Source organism: Asparagus officinalis, chromosome 4 (genome assembly GCF_001876935.1).
Source record: "Asparagus officinalis chromosome 4, Aspof.V1, whole genome shotgun sequence".
NCBI classification, from domain to species: domain Eukaryota; kingdom Viridiplantae; phylum Streptophyta; class Magnoliopsida; order Asparagales; family Asparagaceae; genus Asparagus; species Asparagus officinalis.
The window spans coordinates 6,714,533-6,726,473 of NC_033797.1; the positions used below are offsets into that span (position 1 = coordinate 6,714,533).

Here is an 11,941-nt window from a genome sequence, read left to right on the forward strand (position 1 = left end):
CTAAAAGTTTACATAAACCCCCTGAAAGTTTACAAAAAACCCTAAAAGTTTACAAAAAACCCCCTGAAAGTTTGCAAAAAACCCTCTGAAAGTTTACAAAAAAAACCCCTAAAAGCTTACATAAAACCCCTAAAAGTTTATAGAAAACCCCTAAAAGTTTGCAGAAAAAACCTCTAAAAGTTTGCAGAAAATCCCATAAAAGTTTGCAGAAAACCCCCTAAAAGTTTACAGAAAAACCCCTAAAAGTTTGTAGAAAACTCCCTAAAAGTTTACAAAAAACCTCCTGAAAGTTTACAGAAACCCCCAAAAAGTTCACAGAAAACCCCCTAAAAATTTACAAAAAACCTCCTGAAAGTTTACAAAAAAAATCCCTAAAAGTTTACAAAAAAAAACCCTAAAAGTTTACAGAAAACCCCCTAAAAGTTTGCAAAAAACCCCCTAAAAGTTTGCAAGTAGATTCTTAAAACTTACATATATATAGAAACATCATAATCATAACTAAATGGGTTATTGGGTCACCCATGAACCACCCATTTAGTAAATGGGTGGTTGAGAAGTGACCCATTTAGCAAATGCTAAATAGGTCATAAATAGTTAAGTGGTCATAAATGTGCCTACCCATTTATGACCCAACTAAGACCCAACCAAAACCAACCATTTGATATCCCTACTTTTTATGAACATTTCATGTCTTAAGCTTAGGCCTTCTTGCTGCTTTCTTAAATTTAAAGTTAGGGCTAATATTATGCACTCACAATTTAAAATTAGTTCCTCAAATTTTTAAACAATTTAAAATTTCTCCCTCAAATTTTCACATTTTGAAATTTGTCCCTCAAATCTTTGATTATTTTGCGAATTACTACCTCACATAGCCATTGGGTTTATCATTATAAGCAATTTTTACGCGATGGTGGGTATACTCACCCCTTAATTTATGTTGGCAATAAGTTTTGTCTCATGTGGGTGGTAAGCACACCATGATGATCACAGTCATGGTTTCTTCTTTTTATTAGTTTAAACCAAACACTAAAAAATGAGGAAATTCATTCAGACATTAACTACTTTCTTCTTCTTTTTTAAATTAAATCAAAATAAGGAAAGTGGTGGAAATTATTTGTACCTCATGTTTTTTGGCGAAACAAACACGAGAGGCATGGAAACATAAAAAAGTAAAGAAAATCTTTTTTTTTTTAAATGAAGGAAAGCAACCAAACAAGCCCATAACGATCAACATGAAGAAAGTATGTCATCCTAATTGCCCCTATTCTCACTTTCCTTGGTCCCATACCATTTACTATCCTAATTGCCCCTATTCTCACTTTCCTTGGTCCCATACCATTTACTAAATAGAAAGATAATGAGAAAGTACTTTTTCCAAACAAATAATGTAGACTGTTTACCTTCATCTTCTTATACCTCAATATTTCAACTAAGATAAATTTTTGATACCTTCTAAATCTATTTATATTCAATCCGTAATAAATCTGATCCGTAATAAATCTGATCAAATATACATATATCTAATCAACATACAAATTTATGTACAATCTCAAGGTACAAATACTTTTAACAACCTTGTAACATCAAATTGATGTAAAATCTATGAAAAGCACATTCAAATTTCATTAGTATTTCACTTGTTACATTAGCAAAATAAATAACAGAAAAACAAGATAATGTTGTAAAAGACGAGCAGACTTTTCCAACATCAAGTTCTTCACATAAAGTTTTTTATTTCAGTTTGAGAATCCTGAGAAACTAGGAATCAGCAAAGCCTGCTACAATCAATTTACACATACATACAGGGATATTTCATAATTTAGCATGTTCCGACTAAAAACACTATGGAAACTAATAAACTTGGCCTTGCTCCTCACTGATTTGGCCAGCTGCAAAAAAAGTACATATACAGTCAGAGACACAGAATGTAGTCTCAAATAATTAGAAATGAGAGACATTCTCACCTGGCAAGTTAATGCCTATATTTGCTTGGACATCAGCTAGTGAATTAAAGTCCTTTGGAAGAGAAAAAGGCAGAATAAGAAACACCCACATTAGGAAATTATGTGAAGATTATATATCACGTAATGATACGTTAAAAGGATATCATAAAAGGATTACAAATAATCAGTATGTTCAAAAATTGGAATGCTTGATGACCCTTCTTCCATAGAAGAGATGCAATTTACGGTGAGAATTGCAGATGTGTCTTTTTCCTAGTTCTGAAGATGAAAATTGAAATAAAAAATTCCCAGGAACTACCTTGAACTTTCGCCTAAATTAAACACATCTTACATAATTGCCTTCATTTTGGCATCACAAACTTTCCATAATTACCTTTCAGTTTCACACTTTCTAATATCATATACAGGAATGTGTACTTATCCATATATTGTAGTGATATGGGGTATTTGATCTCAAATGTAGGCTTAATTGCTATTATTTCCTCTATAATTAACCCCAGAAGAAACAAACACTTCCAGAGATCAACAGATAACATAAACTAATAAGAAACATAACGTGAAACTTCTATACATATCCAAAGAAGTTGACCTTTATAGCACATGAACACCCAACGACATAGTGAAATAAGGATACTAAAATTTGGAGCTACAAATTTATTTTTCAATAATCAGCTACTGTTGGAGAACATGCAGTGGTCTGGCCTTTGCAGGATGCATATATCCAAACCATAAAATGCTAATAAATGTCAATATACACTTCTGCCTTTTCACGAAACTAACTAATATCAAGATACTTCATCATTCATTTCGACCTAAAACATAGTGACCTCAACCTTATGTGGTAAAAAAATTTCAAAGTGAGATTTCTTCATACCCTCCTAACATGGTTGATCTGGAAAGAGAGAAAGTTCTTCTCGAGTTGTTTGACCTCCTTGCACAGCTCAATCATGTTTTGATGCTTTGTTTGCCAGCGGCCTTGTACCTGTTTTCAGCAGTACTCATTTTTGTCACAAAAATTAAAATTAGAGATAGAATATATCAATCATGATAAATAAATAAAAAAGATTAATTTTATCTTATTACGTGAACACACAAGATGATGCATAAAAGCCCTGGAATAGTGATGAGAATCTTAACATTTGTAATAAGGATAAGCATATTTCTCAAGATTTATGCTGTTCATCTCAAATTTCGGCTGTCCACAATTAAAAAATTAAGGATAAGCATATTTAGTCTTTAGTTTATGGCGTTTTCTTAAAATAATTTCATCATAATAAAGTTATGCATATGCTTTTAATACTATCGTTCATTTCATCCTTGTCAAAGTTATCTAAGGCTTTGGACCCTTTGACGGAATTATAAAATTACACGCTTGAACAACAAAAGGGATGAAATGACCAAAGCTGATGATGTATAAAGTTAACTCTACAATTTAAATTTACTAAAAAAATACATATACAAATATGAAGTCTTCTACTCCTAAGTCTACAAGTATAATATTGCATTAGTAGGACATAAAAACAGAAGTAACTATCATGAAACTGCTGAGTGGGACAAACAACAAACCTGCATGCAAACAAGTTGGGAGTCACCGGTCACGCGAACATGTTTGAAACCTTTTCTAAGAGCACATTTCATTCCTAAAATCAAGCCTCGATATTCAGCAACATTATTTGTCACAACTCCCAAGCCTTCACGGAGCAGACAAAGCTTTATACAAATAAAAGAACAGATATTACTGAGAATAACGATAGCAATGAAAAAATATTAAAAATATTTCAGGTCAATCCCTATGTAAATTGCTCACCACATGTCCATCTATGGTCCTAATTACAGCACCGGCACCAGCTTTTCCAGGATTTCCTTTTGAAGCACCATCAAACTCAATAATACATTGAATCTGCACATTAAAAGTCATAGTTATTGCAACATCTGTGCTTAAAAACTCTTACTACATGAGATTAATTCAGTGGAACTTCCTTCTTACTGTATGACACCTGAAAAGTGAAGAAATTGTGAAAAGGTACATGGAGATATTTCATCAATGTTTATCATTTAAGGTTTCAGATGAAGTGACTATCCACTAGATCAAAATATGTACAGGTTGGGCATAACATAAAAGAGGAAGAAAGGAGGTTTACGCTGAACATGCAAGCTCAGTAATTGATAAAATACAAAGACAGAAGTACATTTATATTCTTTAAGTGCTAATAAATAAATTGATGATGTACAAAGGAAGCTTCTGTATGCATAGCATCTGAACAATAATTAGGGCGTAAACAATTACAAAAGCATGATAACTCAGAGGCTTCAAGCGCGCTAATGCAACTTACTTGATGGTGAGATAACGGCTGTGCCTCCATAGTTAAACCCAAGTTGAGGGGTTGTTTTGGACCCTCAGTGGAGACTGAAGTTGAGTTCGTTGCCTCCTAAGGAAAAGAAGATGCATTACAAAGGAAACTGAGCCAGGAACAGCAAGTGATAGATTATTTATTTTCCATTTGAAGCAGCAAATACATGATAATACAAAGGCCACACTTTATGTACTTCTAATTAGAAAGCAAAGAAGAAAAAAGGTAGTGAAAAAGGCCACAATGTTTACAAACCCACTCACAAACACATAGTAGCAGATGAAAGTGGCACCAAGATCACAAGTTATTGGAATGGCTCAACTTAAAAGGGAAAATGCACAGTTGCTGTCATGCCCCGGGCCCTGCAAGTCTGTTGGCGCATTGTAAGCCGTGGGACACAACAGAGTGTAGTGCGTTGTTTGGCTCAAACCACTGCCAAAATTGGCTAGTCAACGCTACACTTGGAACTCACAAGTTAGTTTATAAAGCCTCTCAAACTCTTATCATCCACTTCCAATGTGGGACTATTAGGTTAGGATACTATAGCTAACCCACGTTAGATACGTGATGTCATCGTCGCAATATGACTATTGGACCATTACAAGATCAACACCAGGAGATGTGGACTCAAGCAGTGGCTCTTAGGGGTTCTAGAGGTGGCTCACACCGCTCACGCGATGTAGCACTTAGTCCCATATAACACTTAGCTCCACAAGTACAGTTGGCTAACTGCTCCGATATCATTTGTCACACTCCGAGCCCCGCGAGCTCGTTGGCACACTATAAGCCGTGGAACTGCTGAGAGTAATACGTTGTTTAACTCAAACCACTATCAAAATTGGCTAGTCAATACTATACTTGAAGCGCAAAACTTAGCTTATAAAGTCTCTTGAACTCTTCTTCACTTCTAATGTGAGACTATTGGGTTGGGGTATTACAGTTTCTGGCCGAAGAAATACAATACTTCCGTGATATTTCCAATAGCTTTAGTTTATAAACACATTTTCAGCGAATGACAATAAATTTCACCTTACTTATACCACGTGCCTCTTGGAAACCACATTAAATATATGGGCAAGTATTTGTATCATTAGTTTATGTAAAACAGTTCTAGCTAGAGCTACCTTATCATTTGTATCCAAATAACTAGAATATCATATGACCACATCTATTGTTTCTGGCTGCATTACCTACAATTTTAGTTTCAGAATCATAGTCCTGTACAAGTTAGTGTGTAAAGTTTATCCTACAGTCTTAGATTTTGATTCCTCAGGGAAAAGCACAAGAAGGGGTACAAATAAATTGAATAAGAATCTGATATGGCATTCAACATATTTTTATTGGGTTTGTGAATATTTTACCTGAAAACGACAAGGCACAAGAGCTCCAAATAGGTCCTCCTTCACATCTCCCTCGTTAATGGCATAGGAAGCGTTTTTGACACCATGAGAAGCAAGATAATCCTCTGTTTTTTTACTTAAATAATAACCTTTGTACACACTGACTGGAGGATCACATACCTATGCAATACAGTATATTGTTAAAATAAAGAAATGGAAGGAATCAAGAAGTACATTATAAAACCTGATACTGGATACTAGAATCATTTTGAAGCTATAAGAAAAGTTAACTGTTGGGCACCAAAAGACCTGTTGTCCTTGCTATGTATTTGTTACCGAAATGACTGAATTATTTCACTGTAACCAATAACTGATTCATTACTGAAAACTTATAAATATTTGATTTTGCTGACATTAGCAAAATAATACGGGATAAAAAGCAATGTTGACAGCACTGTGTAAGCAAAATGGCATAAACCTGCACAAAATACACACATGAATATCAACACAAAAAGGGTAATATTTTAACAATAAAAGAAGTTGTCGATGATACTAAAGGGGTACAAAAACTAAAAACAACCTCATGATATGTATTAGCGAAAAAGGTATAGAACTTGTAAAGAAAAAAGAAATAGCACAAGTCTTAGGTATTTACCGAAGAGCTAACTTGAGCTTGGCAATCACTAAAGTTTCTGTAAATGGAAACGATATTCCCCTTTCGAACAACATAGAAAGCATGATCCTCTTTGTCCATGTTCCAATATGTTTCCGGTTTTGGCAAAATAGGAGCTGATGCACTTCAAGTATAAAAAAAATATCTGAACGCGAAATCTTGTCAGCTCAAAATACTACGGTAACAGACTAACTATGCTGTTTCATTAAAGATCTACTTCATCAAACAATGAGGGTAGTAAGCCCAACAGCTACCTCAGGAACAAAAAGAATCAAAACTACCTAAAAAGTACTAAAAGACTGCAGTACTTTGAAGCACAACCATCTCATCATTATGAATTACCTCTATATTCAGGAAACATAATTACTGCTGAGATCAACGGCAAAATGTTCCGGTGATCAAAATGGCAAGAATTGGGCATAATTGTAAATATGCAGGCTAACCCACATCTACAAATCTTGACTACTGACTAACACACAGAAAACCCATTCATTGATCTTCTTTTATAAGATTCTTCTATTCAATTTTTGCACATCGTGGGTTTGCCCTAAATCCTTGAAATATAAGTACTGCTGAAGAAAAACTAATTGATTGAAGCAAAAAAGGAGAAGTACGCATACCTCAAATTTCTTCAAGAGAGCGAAGATGGGAAAGGGGTTTTGAATTTGATTAGGGTTCTCCAAATGTTTTCATTTTGACGCTCGATGACTAGAATTGACATCTCTTTTGGGGGTTTTAATTTTGCTGAAAACACCCTCCACCACTCTTTTCCCACCAACCCCCCTGAACTTTGAGCGTCTTACAGAACCGGCCCCAACACAAATCCTAATTCATCTGCCCGAAGTTTTTTTTTTATCCAAATTTCCTAATATGTATATCTGACTCGAGAACACACCTAGGTAAGCTAGGTTTTTGACCAATTAAATGACTATCCAATCCATACACTGTTTAATAAACTTTATATTGTAACAGCCATTTAATAAACTTTATATTGTAACAGCCAAAAGCCATGGTAAGCTAGTATAACTTCAAAACTTATTAAAATTAAGGCTCTGTATGAACACCCTCCAATGTCATGGAGTATTAAATGTTGAGAAAAAATTTTAGAGTACACAACCCTAAACTTATTAATATTAGACCCAAACAAGTAAACAAATCACATATATTATACCCACAATAAAGGATACTACAACATTTTTTAAAAACCACTCACAGTTTGAAGAGAAATACAAACACTCAAAAGAAAGTTCACAACTCACTTTTTTTTGTGGACACTCACACAAGCCTACACTACACTCAAGCTCACTTCTTGCTTGCTTACACAAATGAGAGCACAAGACCCCTATTTATAGTTGAGTAAGAGGACTAGGAAGTGTGTGGAAGAATCAATCATAGCCACACATTAGTAAGAAGTTTCTAGAATAATAAATACTAGCCATACACTTGTATCCTCCTATAAACTTCTTGGTAGATATTTTGTAGCGTGTTTCTAGAAAAAAGTTCTAGAAAATTGTTCTAGAACAACCTAAGCTGGTGAGGAATTCTAACATTAAATTGCGCATGAGTGAGAAAATTTTGAGTTAAGACTTAAGAGATCATTACAAAATCAGATTATATATGCACCAAGAGAAAATTGTCTGGACACATGAAAATTCTTCTAGAAACAATTTAAGAATTTCAAACCAACGCACGCACACAAGAATTAATTTGACAATAAAAGTTTTCTTTGTTGTGGCATCAAAAGCCGTGAAACACTGTCTACATCTGCACATACGACGTCTGAGCTTGAAGCTCGACAAAACTCATGAACAGAACGCGCACCGACGGAGAAACGACTTTTGTCTGCGTGCGCCAGGTTTCTCTTAGAAAGCATCGCCCCTTTATAATCCAATTTTAGAATTTATACAACACAATTATAGAAATTTCTTCTTGTTTGAGGTTGTGATTTTCGATCCTTTCATGTTTTGGTATTTTGATGGAGGAGAATTCGAAGAGAGATGCTATGGATGCCTCCTCTTCCTTTGATTGGAGACTAGAACTTCTACCGGACGCGCGACTAAAAATCATCAATAGAATGTGAGAATTTTTTTTTTTTTTCAAATTTTTTATGTCACATTTCTTGATTTGATTTGCATCATTGTATTTCTTGCTTTTTCATGATAAATTATTAATGATTTACTTTTAAAAGAGTTGAAGTCATATTTTGGTAGAGGAAAATGATAAGGACACACCCCCAACCGTAACTCCAACCACACACACTCTTTTGCTACAGTACACCGGGCCTCATATAAGATTTTATAATTTTAAAAACACATGTGGGACCCGGTGCACTGTAGCAAGAGAGAGAGGTTGTGGTTGGGGGTGTGCCCCTAGTGCCACTCTTTGGGTAGATCCCGTCATAAGAAGTGTAATCATCGCTCCTTTGATTGACCTATTTGGAAAATCCAACGGAACAATTTGTTTGCCTAGCAATTTTGGTAAGAGTGGTAATCCTAATCCCTTAAACTTGAAAAAGAGCACAATGCTCATCTCTTTTTATAATTCAAATATCTCTTTTGAGCTACAAAATTGATCTTATTTTTATGCCCAAGAGAGTGATCAGGATTTTTAAGTCCTTAAATTGTTTGAGTTTGATACGATTATTATTCTTAAGTTAGTAATTTTAAAGATTTTTTTAAAGAATAGTAATTTTTATGATGTCATTAAGCTATTATTGCACAATATGATCATCTGCTTTGCGTGAACCGATGCCCCTGAAAATAGAAATAATTAATAAGCTGCAACCGGAACTCATCTGTAAGAAGCTTAGGAATGCAATAGCTAGCTGTTGGATTAATTAGACATTAGTACCCTAAATCTTGAATGTTATGAATCGGTCCCTCAAATCACTAAATTTACTATTAGGCCTTCGATTTCTCATAAGTTATTCTAAATTAGTCTCTTACTCTCTAACGTGGAGCAGAAGTAGCAATTAGATGAATTAATTTGAAGCAACTTTTGAGAATTGGGGGTCTCCTTGCAATTTCAAAGATGTAAGGGACTAAGCCACAATACCAAAGATATAAGCTGCTAATATGCGAAAAAGACCCTTCTTTCCATTTTTAGCACAGATACAACTTCAGATCAAAGGCAAGTCTTTTATTTTTATTTTTATGTTTAACGTTAGATATTTCTTCATTTGTATTACGTTGGTAAACTCGTCACAAGCTCACAATCACCACCGAGAAGAGAAAAAGCTTACAAGAATCCAAGCTCATGTTGGTTTTGGTCGTGTGAAGAACGAAACCTGAAACAATTCTGCGAGGCTAAAAAATCTTGGATCGGTTGACCGACGGAGGAGATCCGGTCGACTGAAAAGATTGTAGGAAACGAGGCTAGAAACAGCGCTCTGGCCGGTCGACCGAGAGCCTTGATCCGGTCAACCGATAACATGCACGAAAACCATGTAAAATAAGTGTGTTCTGGCCGGTCGACCGACACCCATGGTCCGATTGATCGGAATCGGTTTTTTCAGTTTCGTGATTCGTTTGGGAATCTATTTTTGGGCTAGGATACTATATATATACCTAAACGATTTTAGGGTTTGTAGAACATGAAAAGAGGGGTTTTGACTGCACTTTGAGATTAGAGATCTTAGAGAGAGAGAGAGAGAGAGACTTATTGCGAGCATTGTAATCTTCTTTAATTAATCAAAACTTTTTGGTGTGGCTCCTGAGGACATTGGCACGTTTGTCGAACCTCGTTAAATCTGGTGTTCTCTGGTTTGATTATTCTTTCCTGCAAATTTTTCTTTTATTTGCTGTGATTTTCTGCTTGCTTAATTTCGGCATAAGATCCGGAATGGCAAGGGTTGTGTGTTCAACCCCAACAACTGGTATCAGAGCTTCGTTCAGAAGATTTGTGCGAGAACCATGACAGAGGAAAGCAAATCGAAGATTGAGAAGTTTGACGGGTCAGACTTCGCCTACTGGAAGTCGCAGATGGAGGATTATCTATACCAGAAGGATCTTTACCGTCCATTGATGGGCAAGGCTAAGGGAAAGAAGAAGGAGGAATCAGACGATGACTGGGAAATATTGGATCAAAAGGCTGTAGAGCATATCCGATTGTCGCTCGCCAAATCAGTCACCCACAATATATTGAAGGAGAAGTCGATAGTGGGGCTGGTGGAAGTGCTCGCAAAGATGTACGAGCAATCATCAGCCGTAAACAATGTGCATCTCGTCAAGACACTCTTCAACCTCAAGATGGCAGAAGGATGCTCATTCACGATGCACCTCAGCCAGTTCAACACGATTGTTGATAAACTTATCTCCGTAGATATTATGTTTGATGACGAAGTACAGACCCTATTAATTATATAGTAGTTGACAGATAGTTGGACAGGTTGCGTGATCACAATTAGCAACTCGACGGGGAAGGAGAAGTTAAAGTTGAGTGAGGTTATTAGCATGGTTATATCCGAGAAGGTTATAAGAAAATCATCTGAATTAGAAGTTCAGGTTCAGCCCTAAATCTCGAGCAAAGAGACTAAAACCAGAAGAAGAGAAACCAGAATAGGAATCGGTTGAAGTCGAAGAAGAAGATGTCAAACTCGAAGGTTAGGTCTATCAAAAGGAATGAAGTGTTGAAACTACGGCCAGGAGAGCCATATGTCTTCAGTCTGTAAAGCACAAAAGAAGGATGCGAATGAGTAGTAGGCTCATATCATGCAAGATGCATTGATCCTTGTTATGGACAGTGATTCTGATTCATGGGTAATTAATTCAGGAGCCTTATTCCACACCACTGCTAATAGGAAGCTTCTTCAGAACTATGTAATAGTGGACTTTGGAAAAGTATACTTGGGGGATAACGAGCCTTGCAATATTGTTGAAGAGGTGACGTGCAGATTCAGATGAAGGGATCTACGTAGAATCTGAAGAATGTCAGATATGTACCAAAGTTGAAGAGAAATCTTGTTTCTGTTGGCTAGCTTGGAGCGGAAAGCTCACCGGGGATTCGTGGAAAATATTCAACGGTACTGTGGTGGTTACCCGTGGCAACAAAACAGGAACTCTCTACCTCACTTCACATGCAAGTGACACCCTCGCAGTTGCAACTGACAAGGAGAGTGCAAATCTGTGGCACAATAGGCTGGGACACATGAGTGAGAAGGGAATAGAGATTCTACACTCATAGGGAAAGCTAACCGGTATTGATTCAGTTAAAGTGGGTGTTTGCGAGGATTTCATCTACGGGAAGCAGAAGAGGGTCAGCTTTCAAAAAAATGGAAGACCACCTAAATCTCAGAAGCTAGAGCTTGTTCATACAGACATATGGGGTCCATCTAGCGTGTCTTCTCTTGACGGTTTGGTGTACTATGTCACCTTTATCGACGATCACTCGAGGAAGGTGTGGGTATACTTCATGAAGCACACATCAGAGGTGTTTGGGATCTTCAAGAAGTGGAAAGTCATGGTAGAGAACGAGATAGATCTGAAGGTGAAGTGTTTGAGATCGAATAATGATGGAGAATACGAGCTGGAGGAGTTCAAGAGGTTCTGTGCTCTAAATGTGATTCGTTTGGAGAAGACTACACGAACGCTGCAACAGAACGACGTCGCAAAGAGG

The 11,941-nt window shown here is 36.2% G+C and overlaps 1 protein-coding gene across 3 annotated transcripts; it reads right to left on the reverse strand.

Moving 5' to 3' along the window:
• Positions 1,602-7,053, reverse strand: LOC109836481 (uncharacterized protein Mb2253c-like). Of its 3 annotated transcripts, none has more exons than XM_020404385.1 (9): positions 6,949-7,053; positions 6,311-6,452; positions 5,677-5,835; positions 4,298-4,393; positions 3,772-3,864; positions 3,531-3,674; positions 2,839-2,946; positions 1,965-2,016; positions 1,602-1,889 (listed from the first exon to the last, which is right to left on the reverse strand). In XM_020404385.1, exons 2-9 carry the CDS (start codon positions 6,407-6,409, stop codon positions 1,852-1,854), a joined length of 789 nt encoding a protein of 262 aa, XP_020259974.1. In that variant the 5' UTR covers positions 6,410-6,452; positions 6,949-7,053; the 3' UTR covers positions 1,602-1,851. The 3 variants fall into 3 exon arrangements, with proteins under 3 accessions (XP_020259974.1, XP_020259975.1, XP_020259973.1); XM_020404386.1 differs by having other exon boundaries at positions 4,298-4,390; positions 6,311-6,473; positions 6,949-7,052; XM_020404384.1 differs by having other exon boundaries at positions 6,311-6,473; positions 6,949-7,052.

What these genes read in the sequence shown, in the direction of transcription:
- LOC109836481 (XM_020404385.1), bottom strand. Translation starts at nt 6,409, where the DNA reads ATGGACAAAGAGGATCATGCTTTCTATGTTGTTCGAAAGGGGAATATC. An exon ending in AAGCTCAAGTTAGCTCTTCG is followed by an intron (nt 5,836 to 6,310) that starts GTAAATACCTAA and finishes TGTATTGCATAG; the next exon opens with GTATGTGATCCTCCAGTCAG. An exon ending in TTGTGCCTTGTCGTTTTCAG is followed by an intron (nt 4,394 to 5,676) that starts GTAAAATATTCA and finishes TCTTTTCCTTAG; the next exon opens with GAGGCAACGAACTCAACTTC.